At 40.2% G+C, this 16221-nt stretch overlaps 1 protein-coding gene across 2 annotated transcripts; it reads left to right on the top strand.

The window, feature by feature from the left end:
* The first annotated feature begins 1 nt into the window (after position 1).
* On the top strand, positions 2 to 11663 carry ZC3H15 (zinc finger CCCH-type containing 15). 2 transcript variants are annotated; one of them, XM_027665528.1, is made up of 11 exons: positions 2 to 157; positions 2114 to 2215; positions 4338 to 4449; positions 6060 to 6212; positions 6613 to 6704; positions 7410 to 7592; positions 8287 to 8433; positions 8626 to 8730; positions 8964 to 9090; positions 9397 to 9492; positions 9778 to 11663. In XM_027665528.1, exons 1-11 carry the CDS (start codon positions 80 to 82, stop codon positions 9969 to 9971), a joined length of 1389 nt encoding a protein of 462 aa, XP_027521329.1. In that variant the 5' UTR covers positions 2 to 79; the 3' UTR covers positions 9972 to 11663. The 2 variants fall into 2 exon arrangements, with proteins under 2 accessions (XP_027521329.1, XP_027521330.1); XM_027665529.1 differs by lacking the exon at positions 9397 to 9492 and having other exon boundaries at positions 5 to 157.
* Positions 11664 to 16221: the final 4558 nt, after the last annotated feature.

Here is a 16221-nt window from a genome sequence, read left to right as displayed (position 1 = left end):
CCCGAGCCATTCCCGGCCTCTGCCCGAGCCATTCCCGGCCTCTGCCCGCAGCCCCCAGCGGGAGCCGCCCCGCCCCGCCATGCCCCCCAAGAAGCAGCAGCAGCCGGCGGGGGGCAGCAAGAAGGCGGACCAGAAGAAGAAGGAGAAGATCATCGAGGTGAGGGAGGCCCCGGGGCCGCTCTCCCGCCGCGGCCTCGCGCCGGGCCCGGCCCGGCCCCCCCCGGCTCCCGGCGGCTTTCCCGGCTGGAATGGTCACAGAGCCAGGCGCCCGGCGTTCCGGGGGGTGCCGGGGCGGTGCCGCAGCGCTGCCCGGGCTGCGCTGGGTCCAGCGGGGCATTTCCAGGCCGGAGCTGCGTTTGCTCCGACCGTGATCTGGCATCGGCGCTCGGCCTTGTTCTCCCCTCTCCCTTTCCCACACCCCTCCCGGTGCCTTGCGTGTTCCTGTGTTCCCCGGGGCCGGCTCGCCGAGCTGTAGCTTTGCGTCCTTGCGGGTTGGGCCGGGTGCTCTCCAGAGCTTCCTTCCAGCCCTCACAAGTCTGTGATTTCTCGCTCAGTTTAAAACACGGGTGTGGTTTGTTTTGCGGCTTCTTGTTACAATTCGACCCATGTGACCAGATTTTTTTAAAAGGCTGCAAGAGGGGTGTCTGTGTGTCTGTTTGTGTGGCTGTGTGTCTTGGTTATTAGGACAGTCACACCTTGTGCTAACAACGACAGAATTTATGTTGAGAGCACAAGCAGGGCAGTTACAGCAAATTACATATTTACCTAAATTTATTGGCATGAAGGACAGTAGCTGCTCAGCTGCTGAGGCAGAACATCCGTGTGATGTGAGTGTTCTTTGGCATCTGAGGCTGCAGGATGTTGTTTCTGTGCTCTTTGGAAATATGAGGTTAGAGCAGTTGGTCCTGTGTTCTCCTGGCTTTGGACTTTCTGAGGTTCTTGCTGAATCCAGCTGCACAGGAAAAGTCTGCTTATTGCAAAGACATGCAGCTGAAAGGGGAAAAGCTTGCCTTGATTGTTAACTTACTATATAATTCAAATACAGAGGGATTATATCTTCCATGTGGTGTTTGCAGTGGAAATCAAGCGTGTGAATGATAGATTTTCTTTCCCAAATGATTATTTCAACCTCTCAGATTAGCACAAAGTAACAGAAGACCAGCTGGTGTTGATATGAGGATATGTTGTAAGTGAATCGGAGCTGTTTATTCTGTAATTATTTTATCACAGATTTTTGGATTGTTAGGGCTTCCAAAATTATGTTTGACCTGAAGTGTTACCACTGGATGAACATCTGTTACTTTTTTCTGGAAGGAAAAGAATGTTGTTATCAAATCAAAGGCACAGGTGTTTTTTAATGCAGGTATTTCAGTAACTGCTGCCTCAGGTGCTTGTGTGAAAGTGAGATGTATGGGGGTTTTTTTTGTAAGTTGTTTTTGCTAGGTTTGGTATGGAAACATCTCCTTATCAATAAAATTGAAGATCTAGAGGAAGAATTGGTTCAGGCAGTAAACAGAAACTTCTGGCAGTGGGGTTCAGGAAGTAGAAACACCTGTCAGGACTTCATGTAGGGCAAAGACTTAACTAGAAATTAGTACAGTTAGAAAATGAAAAGCTTAAAAGACTTGAAATTAAGAAGTGGTATGTTACATGTGGTAACAGGCATCTGCATAACATGCATCACATTTATATGTGAATACTTGAAGATAGAAGTAATAAGTGATTTCAGGTAGATAGAAGGAAAAAAGGCAGCATTTATGGCTAATCAGTCTTCATATTTTCCTCACATGTTACTTGGGTAGTGTCCAAAAATATCTTGTCCTGTTGCCTTGAGAATGCTGTGTGTGCACACTGACACTGGGACACAGGAGAGCTGGTCATAAAAACAAGAGCTCACACAAGGCAGCATTTAGGAGGTTCTGTCACAGGTTTATTCTCAAGATATTTTGAGGAATCCACATTTTGTCCATGCTGTTTCTTGGATTGCTTGTGTGGAAATGATCTCTGTTTCACTGAACACTTGAAAGGAGTGGGAAGGGTGGGATTGTTTTGTTTTGGTTTTGTTTGGGTTTGTTTTTTAATTCACTGTGGCTATGTTCATCTCTTGATTTAGGACAAAACATTTGGCCTAAAGAATAAAAAAGGTGCAAAGCAGCAGAAGTTTATCAAGGCTGTGACTCACCAGGTGAAGTTTGGTCAGCAAAATCCCCGTCAGGTAAGCATTTATTGTCCAGTGTTTATTGTAATTTCAAGTGCAAACAAGTCTGAATCTATTTGGTGAACTCTTTGGTCCAAGAAACTGAAATTCTGAGCCACTGCCTGCTACTTTGCTCTTCTGTGTGATGAAATAAAAGGAGATACAATGGGTAGATTATACTTAATCAAAAAATGTGGATTTAATGGAAATATTATAAAGGAAATGATGCAGGTCTCTTATTCTCTCAGTGCTGGGGAGGCTGGTTGTTAATTATTTACAGAGCTTTCTGTTCTATGAATAAGCCTGTAGAATAATTACATTTTGTCAGCTAAATTCATGAGGTCACGTTGCATTCCTTGAGTAACATAAGGATGAACTAACAGATGTCAGGTACAATTTGAAAAGTAAAGCTGATATTCAGGTCATTAGATGTAGGAATTTCTTGTAGTGGAAAAGATTCCTTGATGTCACTTGAAAAACACTGGTGGTGTTCAGACAGTTCCTCTGAAACTTGTCCATGAAATCCCTGGATCTGTGGCATGTATAGGAATACCAGTGTGTAAATGAGCCAGCCTAAAGTCATTTATTTCTTAAATCCTGGTAGCTATTGACTGATGGATGGCAGAAGCAAATTTTTAAACCTGTTTATACCTTTCTTATCTTTTAAAATAGCTGTCAGTTAGGGCTGTCCCTGAGAAAGAAAGCATTTTAAAGCAATTTTCCTCGTGTCCTGAAATGAAAATGAAAATGCTGACAGAGTTTTGGCCTTGGTGTGTTGGTTTTTTTTTTTTGTTGGTTTGTATTTTTAGTTTCTTTGGCTTTTGGGGGTTTTTGTTTGGTTTTGTTGTTTCATTTCCTTTCAAGACAAGCTTCACCTTCATGCCTTTAGAACCCTAGGGTGAAACAAAAGCATTCTGAAGTATTACTTTCTGTAGTTGACATACATGGGTCTGCATGTTATACAGAATAGCATTTGTTAACCTTCAGTATGAAAACTCACCAAGCTGCTAATTCCCTTCTAAAATTTTTTTTGAGAAATTCACAGAAATTCTAAGAACAAAGATCCTTTTTTAACATTACACTGTGTTTCAGAAAAAAGTACCCCACATACTCATACAGTGGTGTCAGTCTCACCAGCTTCCATAAGGATAAGAGTCAAATAATCACAGAATCATTGAGAAGACCTCTGAGACTGAGTGCAGACGTTACCCAGCACTTGTGTTCATCACTAAACCTCATTCCCAAGTGCCATATCCACACATTTTTGAACACTTTCAGAGGTCATGACTCCACCACTTCCCTGGGCAGCCTGTTCCAATGCTTGACCACCCTTTCAGTGAAGGAATTTTTCCCAGTAACCAAGCTAAACATTCTCTGGTGCAACTTGAGCCCGTTTCCTCTTATCCTGTCATTTGTTACTGCCCCCCACCTTGCTACAACCTCTTTTCATATCTAATATAACAATGTTTCTCCCATATCCTCTTCCATCTGGTTTCAACCCACTGTGGCAGGGATACAGGCATTCTCTGGCTTATCCAAAAAGGGTGAGGCAGAGTCAGGTTTTTTTCCTTATACATAAACTTTTTCTTTCTTAGGTGAGCTTGTTTTCCAGTCCTTGGCCCCTGGGGCCTATAGAATGTGCTGCATTATAAACCACTTGAGGCTGTGGAATTGATGTAAATTGCAATGGTGCTTTAAAAGCAGTTCCTAAATTCTGTGGAGAGCTTTCCTGGGACTGCTGCTGGTATACAGGAAGAGAAAGTGCAAAGCAGCGTGGAGGGGGCTAAAAGGAAAAGGCTTTTTGCACAGATCTGGAAGGAGCTGCCTTGAGTAGAGCAGAAGAGCAATGAATCTCTGTCTCTCAGTGACTTCCCCACCTTAAAGGTGGAGTAGAGGTCACTGGGGCACTAAAGGTATCTACCAGCATCCCACTGCTCTGACAGATTTGCAATCCCTCCTGTGTGACAGGTCACTGCCCACAAGGGCAGCAATTCTGAGCCTTCCAGGCATCACAGGTTCTTTCCTTTCTCCCCTCAAAAACTAATTTAGAATGATTGGCTGTTTTAACGTGCAGTTCTTGTGAAGCCAGTCCTGGCACTCTAATTCTACGTTTGTAACTTTGAATTTGGGGTTGTTATAGGCTGCTCAAACAGAAAGTGAGAAGAAATTAAAAAAAGAAGACAAGAAGAAGGAATTACAAGAATTAAATGAGCTCTTCAAGCCTGTGGTTGCTGCACAGAAAATTAGCAAAGGTATGACTGACTGATTTCTCTGCATTTATATTCTCTTATTCATGTAGCTACTTGAGGTAGAATAACCCTTCAGAAACACCAGCTGATATTTTAATGAAGTAAATGTGACTGCTTCCTTCCCCATCTAGTGTACCAAGGAGTTTGTCAGTAATGATTTGACTTTTTTTTGGAAGTTATCTGGGGTCATTAAATCATTAGGATATCAAAAGCTACACTGATATTGACTGGGAAACTGAAGATACTTTGATGTTTCTGGTTCATCAATTGGATGTTTCTGGATGTGTAGCATGATTTTTGTGTGTGTGATGGTATTTAAAGCAGCCTGTCTCCTCAGGGAAGTGTGAACACCCAGGTATTGCAAGGAATATAAGATGGTAACTGTTGTTTTCACAGAAAAGTGCTACTCAAATCAGAACAGTAAAAAATCTCCAGTTCTTTCTGTCTGACCTCACAATTAGCAGTGGTGCTTGGTTTTGGAAGTGTGGTTTGTCTTGAGCTTGGTTATTGAACAAACTTAGTTTTGTGATGAAATCTTAAGTTTTTGTTATAACAGTTCTGTGTTTGACACTTGGAGGAAACTCTACAATTGGCTGCCATGTGTGAGGAAAAAACATAATACCTGTTGGAGTGAACTAAATGTTTTCAACTCTGTTCGTTTTCTGGAACACATGAAATCATGTGCAGTAATTTTTGACAAAAGAAGTGTGATTTCCATGCATGTTTTTAAGGCAAACCTGATATTTGCTCCTTGTGATCAGCAACAGGAGGCAGTTTCCTCTTTGTGATCTGCAGTGATCAGCTTTCTCTAAATAAAGTAGCTTTTGACTTCAAGGGGTATCAGAAGACTAATGTTGCCCAGATTTTTAGATTACATTTTAAACAGGTGTTGCTGTACCTGCTTTTGTCACTGGTGAGTCTCACCAAGAGTGAAAGCAGCAGGGGAAAAACTAAAGCTTAAAATCTTATATGTGTATTTACTGAACATTACAAGTCAAGTATTTCTCATTTGATCATGTCTCATAAATACATTTCTCCCTGCTTTCATTGCTTTTCCTAATGACCTCCTAATGGTCAAATAATTCTTTAGTGCCATGGCTTTTACTTAACCTGTAGTTAGATTGACTGAATTGTTTGTTCTGTTATAAAAGTTGTTTACTTTGGGGACTATGAACCCATCTTATTTCTATTACTGAAGAAAGTGGTCTGAATGGGCACAGGTTAAATTGTTATAATTTTTTCTAGTGATTTCTTGTTCTGTTGGGAAAAGGGTAACATTCAGAAGATGCTTTACTGTGTATTAGAGACAAGAATAGGGAAGAAGTTGCACAGTGATCTCTTATGTCTCATATAAATATATAAATTATATAAATTTGCTCAGGCACACTGCTGTCCATATTGCTTTAAATAGTCAAGTGCCAGCTTTGATACTTAATGCAAATATCATGCAATAAAAGCAAGTATGACATGTTATTTTAAGAAAGCATATATATTAACGTTATTTAAAAAAGGCATTTTCATTCTCTATAAATCCTGGATATTTTTCTCAGAATTTCTAATGTATAGATTTTGCTGAAAAATAATGTTGAAATATAAAAACTTTCTTCACTCAGGTGCTGACCCCAAATCTGTAGTCTGTGCTTTCTTCAAGCAAGGACAGTGCACTAAAGGAGACAAGTGCAAGTTTTCTCATGATTTGTCTTTGGAAAGGAAGTGTGAAAAACGGAGTGTCTACATTGATGCAAGAGATGAAGACCTTGAAAAAGGTAAAATACTTTTGGAAAGTTTGATCCTCAAGTTACATGATCTGACCTTCTGGATGTCACCCTCCAACCTTACCTTTTTTCAGTTGTCATATTTTTATTTTTTTTAATTTCTTTTCCCTTGTTCTTGCTTGAGTACTGTACAGATGGAATGACACATTATTTAGTCTTTGACTGAAACACATTCTATGCATTTCAAAACTCAGGCTTTTCAGGAAATTGTCTTGTGAGTGGCACTGGGGAGTTTGAAAACTTTAAGAGCCTGCATTTATTTTCCATTGTATAAGCTAGCTAAAATAGAAGAATTGCATACTTTATAAAACTGTTACTAGGCAGCAAAGCAACTTGACAGCAGTGTTCAGTACTTGGAATTTTTGTGCGACCATCTGTTTTCTTTTTCCAGATACAATGGACAACTGGGATGAGAAGAAGCTGGAAGAAGTGGTGAACAAGAAGCATGGTGAGGCGGAAAAGAAAAAACCCAAAACCCAAATAGTAGGTGGTCTGTCTTTCTTTTCTTTTTTTTTTTTTTTTTGTTTTTTGTTTTTTGTAATTGAGCTGTAATAGAGGGAATTAAGTGCAAACTGGTATTAGATATGTTAATCTAAAGATTTTGACTGGAATCTCATAACCATGTTATGAGGGCTGGGCTGATAGTTTTTCTAATAATATATGTTTTTAAAAAGGCAAAAAGCCCACAACCCCAAGGCTCTTTTCAGTCATTGTGTGTTCTCATGTAAGTTACAAATGGATAGTAGGTAAAGTGCTTTCAAAATAGAAATGCTAAAGGACTCAGTAATAATCTAAGGCAACCTACTTGGTTAGAAGATTCACATGTTGTAATTAATTAAGTCTATCATCTCATTGCAGTGACTGCCATATATATTGGCTTATTTTTGTGCTGGGTGACATACAAGCATTAGAAGTTTTAAAATTTTCTCCTTTGTGTTGGAATTTGCTGAGTGAGTCATTTGTAATTCCTGGGCTCTAAGTTCAACAGTATTCTTCAGTTTTGCATTAAATGACATAATGTGTTAATCCTTTTCTCGTTCTTCTTTGTTTAGTTTTTAATAGCAATGCATGTCACACGTTCCTTCTGTTTTGAGCACAGCTGACTTTTTGAATTACTCAACTTCTGGGGTCTAAAATGCTGGGGATGAAAAGAGAAAACACAGGTCTAACCACCATTGTTTTATCCAGGTCTGCAAATATTTCCTTGATGCTATTGAAAACAACAAATACGGGTGGTTTTGGGTCTGTCCAGGAGGAGGAGACAACTGTATGTATCGCCATGCTCTGCCTCCAGGCTTTGTATTAAAGAAAGACAAAAAGAAGGAGGAAAAGCAAGATGAAATTTCCTTAGAAGACCTAATAGAAAAAGAGGTAAGGTTGTCAGACAGGTACCTTTTGGTGGTAGTTGTCTTTACTGTCGTTCTGCTCTGAAGAGACAGATGTAAAGAACCTGCTGATTTCTAATTAAAAACTGTAAGATGTTGTTACAGCTGTAAGAGCCAGGGGGAAGATGTGTACTATTGATTCATGGCTTTGTTTAGGAAGCATTACCTAGTGAAGAGAACTAACTATAGCAGCATATGCAGCTGTTGCTTATGCTTTTTTAGGAGCCTTCTATTTCTTACTGCTATTTCTCATTTATCTATTACAACAAAGGCTTCTGGGCCCTTTCTCATCCCCAGCTCAGTCCCCTTAGTTCTGCCATAACTCTCTAATGAGGAAGCAACACCAAGAGGACAAGGCCTTCTGAAGGTGTTGCTGCTCTGCTTCTTTCTGTCCCCATTGCTTGGCAGTGTCATTGTGACAAGAACTGAGCTGTTATTGTTACTTTCTTTCCCCCTTCACTTTCCCCATTAACTTTCAGGTCAACTCATCTCACTAACTGGAAAATCACATGTTGAGTCAAACAGTAAGATGATGGTACAGGTTTGACAGTGCTAAGAGTCAAGAAAGAATTGGAAAAAAATGCTTGCTATTGGTTCCTGGAAAAGTGTAATTAAATTTTAATTTGTTAGAGCCTTTGGAAAGAGTTTCTAGCATTAATCAGCCTCTTTCCTTGTGACAGCGTGCTGCCTTAGGACCAAATGTTACCAAAATTACTCTAGAGTGTTTTATTGCATGGAAGAGAAGAAAAAGACAAGAAAAAATTGATAAGGCTGAGCAAGATATGGAGAGGAGGAAAGCAGATTTTAAAGCTGGCAAAGCATTGGTGGTAAGTTCTACAGTCCATGTCTTAATACAAGAAGAGGGAGTAAATACAGTTTCCTAATAAGGTAGCTGGCCTGGAATTGCTTGGCTTTTTTTGGTGTCCTTTTATTTTCCTTCCTTTTTTGTGGTTTGGGGTATTTTTAAGCAGTATAAATTCCTTGAAGTAATAACTGAAGGTTTCTTCTCCTGTGAACAGATTAGTGGACGTGAAGTATTCGAGTTCCGGCCAGAGCTGGTTGATGCAGACGATGAAGAAGCAGATGACACCCATTATGTCCAAGGAGCAGGAGATGAAGATGAGGTAAAGAACAGGATTAAATCAAGTAACGTTTCAGTGGCGTTCAAATTTGAAAGATTTTGATTTGAGAACTCTTACAGTGCAGTTAATAAGCTTGGTTCTTAATTTAATACTGCCACGGAGTAGATTTGATCAGAACGTTCGTGTCGAAGGTGGGAAAGGTGGTTGCAATTGTGCAGACGTGAGGGCTTTTGTGGAAAAGCAGTTCCTGCAGAGCACCCTGGTGTATTTTTCAGATGGAAGACCCTGTGTGCATAAATGATGTGGATTTGAACCTGTATGTCCCCAAGGCAGTGGAGGAGACTGGTATTACAGTGGCTAGTCCTGAGCGATTCAGCACGTACACTTCAGTAGAAAAAGATGGTAAGTTCTTCACTGAGGTGTCACTAACAGAGCATTGTTAGTTAGGAGATTGCCAAAGGTAACGGCAATTTGACTCCCCCTCCCTTTTTAAACCAATAATTCAGTTCTCTTAGTGGTACATGTAGTTACTAAAGCAAAGGCTTATAGTAAATGCTATGTACTTACTTTATGGCCACTTCTAGTACCTCTCTAAGGGGCTTGTTTTAAGTTCACCTTTTTTTTTTTTTTGATTTTTGTAAACCATAGAATGAACAATATAAGAAAGATCCAAGCTTCTATTTGTTTTATTTTTTTCTTTCTATTTAGCTTGTAACTTCTTAGAGCAAAGTCCTGGTCTTGGTGCACTTGTGGAATGCATGCCCCAATCTTTAAGAGCAAGTGTCTTCCAAGTGCAGACATTGGGTAGGAGCAGCTCATTGTTTGATCCAGTTATGAAAATAGCAGTTTGAGGAGATGGGAGTTGGAGTTATTTGGGGGTTTTTTCCACCTGTTTTCATAATTGGTTATCCAGACCTGCATGTTAATCAGGTATATGCAATTTAACCAATATAAATCTACATGAATTTCAAATAAAGTAACTTCTACGCAGTCTCAAAACTTGAAAGAAGTTGGGTAGGATTGTGAATTCAGATTGGTGATTAGGAGACTTGTGACACTGAAATCCCTAAGAATTATGTTTATTTTCAGATAATAAATTAAGTGAAGCTTCTGGTGGTGATATAAACAGCAGCGAGCAAAATGATTTAGAGGAAGATAATGATGGAGATGGGGAACTGGAAAATGGAGTAATTGATGCTGTTCCAGTTGATGAAAATCTGTTTACTGGAGAGGACTTGGATGAACTAGAAGAAGAACTAAACACTCTTGATTTAGAAGAATGAACTAAAAAGCTCAAGTGAGGAATTAAATCTATGTGACAAAGTGAAAACTGACTACTTTTTTTCTCCTTTTTGAATAGAATTCTTAAACAAGATGTTTTTGGTTATGCAGCTGAATATGATGGGCACGTGGTATCCCAGGAATGTTTTCCTTCAATCTCATCTACTCCAGTCTTGACTATGCTCACAGTAAAACTTTCAGAGTAGGTCAGAATTACTCGACAGCTGAATTTGCAGACAGTGAGATTAGAACTGTCAACTAAAGTAAGAAGTGTAACTGCTTTGCCAGTATGCAAGTGGGCAATTTGACACCAGGTACAGTATAAAAATCCAAGTATTCATTCTTCACAGAAATTGCATTTTTATTAGTGATTGGTGTTGATTTAGAAACTGCCTGAAGTGGTTTTTAGGCAGGACACTCTAATGGAGCTGATGCAGATTACGCTTCTTTAAGTGGTGATTAGCTTTACTTGATCAGCTGGATACTGAAGATTGTCAACTGATAGATCATACAATACAACGTGGTGCCCTCTGTTTAAAACATTTTAAACTTTCTCACCACCTTTTGCCAATAAATCTGTAAATAAAAACTATCAACTTTAAAGTACCTGTGTTGATTTTTCTCTGCTGAGTTAGGATATCAAACCAAACCATTAAGAACTGAATTTTCTAATAGAGTGGTAAATGTTTTTCTCTGCAGTCTTGATACAGAAGTGATGATGTTGGCTTCAGTTAAATTTGGACTACCTGTAATTACAATTTTTTTGCCAACACTTGATGCAGTGTAAAATTCAGCAGCCAGCTTTTCTCCCTTCCTGTTCTTACTCCCTGCCCACCCTTGAACTGATGTCATACCTGCTGTGCATCACTCCCTGCCATTCCAGCCTCCTCCTTTCCCCACTGTCTTTTGCAGACTAGTGAAGACTCCAGGCTCTGCAGAGCAGGGATGTTGAGGTCCAGGCAATGCCTGGCTTGCCTTTGGAGTGCTGGAAATAGCAGGAGGTTGTGCAGGGCTGAGTTACCTGAGGGCAGAGCAGTGCTGTCAGGCTGCCATCCAGTCAGTGTGTCCTTTCCCAAAGGATTGAGGCCTTGCCATAAAGGTTTCTCAGTGGTGGTGCTTTCACAGGCTGTATCTCCTTGCCTAAATACCAGTAATACCTGCAACAATATTACTGTACTAAAGATTTGTATCAATTTTTCTAAAGCTTTTAAAGTACTACTTAAAGACCATTAGAAGTCGAGGTGTTGTTAGTGAGCTCTCCCAAACTGCTTTTGGGTGGGAATATTGGCTTTATAATGGTTATTTCTGGCACTGCTGAATTGACTCTTGTACCCTGAATGCTATTTCTAAATTAGCTGACTTAGACTTTTTTTTTGCCCTTTTTGGGATCTTTGTGGAATTCGTTTTCTCCTGTAGGAACAAGCAGCAGTACTTGGCAGAAAGAGGCCTGCAGAACTTGACTTCTAAATGTAAGTGTTTAAGGAAAAGCTACAATATCAGATGGAAATATTTATTTATGCAGATTTTTTCTCCCCATGGCCATGAATAAACAGTGTTGACAGATTGTTGTATTATACTGGCCAGCAATAAGATGCCTGGCTATCAGGACACTTAAGAATGCAATTCATTTGAATGTATGTTGCATAATTTTTCAAAGTTGTATATTTTAAATGGGAATAAAAATAATTTAATCATTATCAAGGATGAGAATGGCTTTCTATATGTTGTGACTTAAAGGCTGGTTTTTTGCATATAAATACTCATTTCTTTAGTACTGATCTGCTTGACAAGTATAAATAGCTTAAGCCTTTGCCAAAATTGTGTTTGTGTTACTTAAAATGTGCATTTTACAGTGGAGGAATGACAGGATGACTCATACTAATTTCAGCTAATAAAACACAGATGAGCAGAGAGAGAGTGTCCTTTTGGGTCTAAAGGGCTTGGTTGTGGTGCACAACTCCTTTTGTGCAGGTGTTGGTTAGGCATTAGGACAGTCACCTTGCATGGTCCTGAAATACATTGAATATCCATGAGTTAGTTGAAGAAAACCTGATTTTCCTAGGCAGAAGTTGTTGACATATGGCTTCATGTGGGCAGGAAACAATAGTTCTCTGTTCCTGTTTGTTTTTTACCCTCTTTCCTCTTAACTTATTCGGGCTGAGCTTGTTCTGGCTCCTTGGCTTGGTTGCTCTGCCTGGATTTCCACCTGTGAAAGCAGTAATTGCTTTTAGAGAGTTCTTTGTTGGTGCTCATTCAGACAGACTCCTGAAGGTGAGGTGCAATGTGTTGCTACATGTTCCTTCTGCTCACAGATAGGCTTGAATATAACCTGCTAAAGGTCCTGAATTTTCAGAGTTAAAGGAGCCCAAATTTGCAGCTGACAGGGAGTTTCAGACAATAAATGGCAATTAAAAATGAATACCAAGGCCTTGCTTGGGGTAGATGAGCTATTAATGTTTTGGAAAGGAGCACTGTGATAGAAGGGAGTTCACCTGGGTATGACATCAGTAAGTTGTTCCTGTTGATGCAAACTTCACCAAATTAGTCTGATATCGAGTGAATGAGTCACTTCTGGAAAAACGAGATATAATCTGAATCCTAAAATAATAGTGTTTTCATTTCAGTGACTGTCCGGTTATTATGGGTCAAAAATAGAGTATTTCCTTGTTGCAGGAGCAGGAAGGCTCAGCTCAGGACACACACTGGGTTCAGGTCAGGCTGTAAAGCACCATAAGCTGGGTGAGTTTGTAGCCCTTGCAACCTGGGCCCTGTTTGTGTCATCGTGGTGTTCTCCTACCTCAGGTGAGCACTCCAGGAGCAATGTGATGGGGCTGTGGTTTGAGCATCTCCTGAGGACAAGCTGGTGTAGCACTGCCTTCACAGCACCTTTGGCACTGTCCCCCTGTGGGGACAAAAAACAATTTAAAAAAATGCTGCAGTAAAGCCATGCCTTTCCTTCCTGGTGTTTGCTGTTGTGGGGGTGGAGTATTTGTTGGCTTTCAGCTTCAGTGTATGTTAAAATCCCATTTCAGTCACACACACAGACTGCTTGCCCTGCTGTAACTGGCTAGCTTTAAATTCAGTCAAGTTGGGGGGTTTTTTTGAGACCTGTATGATTGAATTTTATGCTTGTCACTGCTTTGTTATTCAGAGCTCCCTGCTTTTTTTTTTTTTTTTTATAATAAACACTGTGCACAAAGGGCTGGAAAAAATTTGGTTAAAAATTAAAGATAAAAACTGACCTTAAATATTACATTATCTATGAGTTGTTTGTAATAGAAATGTTGCTGGTTTTTTAGTGGACAATACTCCCCAGCTGCTTTTTATCAAGGGGAGCTTTCACTATTGATAAACTTTGGACCAAGCAGTGGTACTTTTCTTGGCAATCTGGTATTGTCAAAATAGATAGTGCTTGTTTGGTGTGTTGGTTACAGAAAGAATATACACATACAAACTAGTATGTTTATTCATCTTTCCTTTCATAGTTCTTTAGTCAGATGTGGAATAATAAGTGCCAAAAAACCCCTACATCTCAGACATTCTGAATGCTGAGTTCTAATTCTTTTGCTAATGCTGATGCTGCTTTTTAAAAACTACCTGAATGTAGTAAGTAATGCAGGCTTAAATATTTTGTAAGCTTATTTATCTTGCAGATAGCCTACTTGGAAGTTGTACAAACAGTGTTTGTTATTCCTGTTCCCTGTGCTGCTTTGTAATAACTTACTGAAACTGCAGAGTGATCAAACAACTAAACTAAAAGATTAAGTCTTTGTTTTCCTCACAGTGAAATTATTACAACCCTAAGCTGAGAGGAAGGAATTGCTCTCATATGCAGATATCTCCATATATATTCATTCACCTGAAGTGTCTCAGGAGAAACACCCCCTGAATAACATGAATAAGAATTGGAAATATGAGATCTGGGAAGGCCAGAGGAACTGCCCAAAAAACTTGTGATAGCAGCTGCACTGGATCAGCCCAAGAGCCTGTTTATCAAACTCCAAAAAGCAGAGCCATGGGGAGGGAGGAGGTAAGAAAAGGACAAGCCCCTGCACTGCTCAGGAGTGCTTGTCATATGGAGCTTCCAACAGTTCTTATTCTGTAAGATTGGCTCTTCTAGATGTTGCCCTGTGCTGGCTTTCTCTTGTGAGTGTATTCCCTCTTTATCCCTTGAATCCTTGTACATTTTTATTATCCTTTGGAAACTTGAGGGTTCCACAGCTCTGCTGCATTTTGTTTTGAACGTGACTCCTATTACTGTTAGATCTCAAGGGAAAAACACTTGAGAAAGTCATATCCTATGCCTTTGGCTTGATGCCAGCTAGAGAAAGTGGCTATAGAAAGAGGAGTTAATGGCTTTCAGTTGTGAAGAACACAGTCTCTTGATGTATTTCAGTGCTAGAAACAGGTTTTTTCCAAAATTAAAAGCTTTCTCTCTAAACGTGCTTCATTTTTCTGCTACTAATGGGCAAAATCTTTCATAAAGCAAATGCTTCCTGAATGAAGTATTTGAATGGAATCTTTGCTTCTGGTTGGCTACCAGGGGTGTTTTATGTAGCTGTGATCACCTAAAGTGCTTTTACAGTGATATCTGCAAATCACCCTTCTCTTTTTTTTCTCTCACACTGGTATCAGAGGTTCAGAAGAGATCTTGGCTTAGCCTGTCACACTTAGTTCTTTCCTTTCAATAGATGCTCTGTCTCTTTACAGAGAGCAGCTGTTGCTGGTGTTAGCAATAAGGCCAGGATGTTTTATTCATTTATGATGTTACAGCCCTAATATGTGACCACAATAGGCTCCTTCATAGCACATTATTGAAATGAATGCCAAAAATAATCAGTTCTTTCAATCATAAAACAGCAGCAGCATCTCATTTGTGTTTAGGGAAAGAGACCTCAGAGATAATCTCATTATCCTACATTTTTGGTTTGAAACTGCTTATGGAGTCTTGTAATACATTTGGACATAAATTTGAGCAGGGCTGAATTAATACTGAAGAGATGTTCCTGAAGTTACCCAATCAGACTTTAAAAGCACAGTGGCGTCCTAAATTAAAGGAATATTAAATGGAAAAGAAAGCATCACAGCTTTCCTTTGTTTCCTAAAGGAAAGAAGAGGAAGCAATCCTGAAGGGAAGATAGGAGAGAATGACTATAAAGCTTGCCAAGTCTAAACAATATTCTTTGGACAGTCAGCCATTAGGGAAGTGTGTTCTACAGATGCTGCATCCTTGGACCTGTGCTGGAATGAAACTGTGGGTGTAGCACATCTCTTGTAGCTGTCGAAATTCAGTTTACACCTTACATTTCTCAAGCCTCTAATGCATTTTGACAGGCTTGCTACTCTAGGGGAACTTTTGTCCTCTTCACGTCTCACCTCCATTCCTGTTTTGTTCTTGGTTTACCTTCTTGTGCGCTTAATATGGCAGATAAAGACTGGATTAAAGACATCGCAGGACTTTGGTCTCTGCACAGTAACACAAATCCATTGCAACTCTCATTCACTGTTTTCTACCAATCTTGGTGTCAAGTAGTTCAGTTGTCTGCTTTGGGAGCAGTGGACTACTTCAGAAAGAGATTAATTGACTTCCACTATAAAAACTCCACAGCTACAACTTCAGGCCTCCTTAGAATCAACCAAGTTTCTGGGCAAGAAACCGTTTTAATCTTTGCTCTCCATCACTTTCCTTTGCTGTCTTCTCCCTGTGCCAAGGATAAACACTGCAGAAGGGGGGCTCTTCTGGCTGACCTCTCTAATCCATCCCAGCTCTCCTGGCAGTGGCTGTGTAATCCAGCTGCTGCCTTCCTCCTCTGGGCTCTCTGCACAGAGCAGGGCACAGTCTCACCCAGCACTCCAGGGCTTTGGTTCTCAAAGGGAGAGAAGGAGGATTAGGGAAGTGGGACAGAATGAATAGAGCAAAGCTCTAGTTCCTCAAATGTCTGCCAGACTAAAGTCAAAATAAGAGGGGACTATGAACTGTGAGGGAGCAATAGAAGTTTGACTGCTGTTGTCTCATCTTGGTGAACTGTTTCCTTGAATAAGCTTCCAGGAGGTGTCAGAGCTGCACTTTGTGGTGGTGCCACCAGCCCTACACCACGAGCTCTTCAGTTCTTTTTCTTGTCAACACAAAAAGACTATTCTGTAAGCAGTGGTTCCAAATACTGTGTCCCACACAGTGCCTTCCACACACAAATACCGAGCTGCAGTTCTGCACACTTGTTATACAGGAATAATTGCCCATTCTTCATCTGT

The sequence above is a fragment of the Corapipo altera genome, unplaced genomic scaffold (genome assembly GCF_003945725.1).
Source record: "Corapipo altera isolate COAL_440 unplaced genomic scaffold, ASM394572v1 158, whole genome shotgun sequence".
In the NCBI taxonomy this organism is placed as follows: domain Eukaryota; kingdom Metazoa; phylum Chordata; class Aves; order Passeriformes; family Pipridae; genus Corapipo; species Corapipo altera.
The sequence above is the reverse complement of the archived record's forward strand: the minus strand, read 5'-3'. Positions and strand labels throughout refer to the sequence as shown.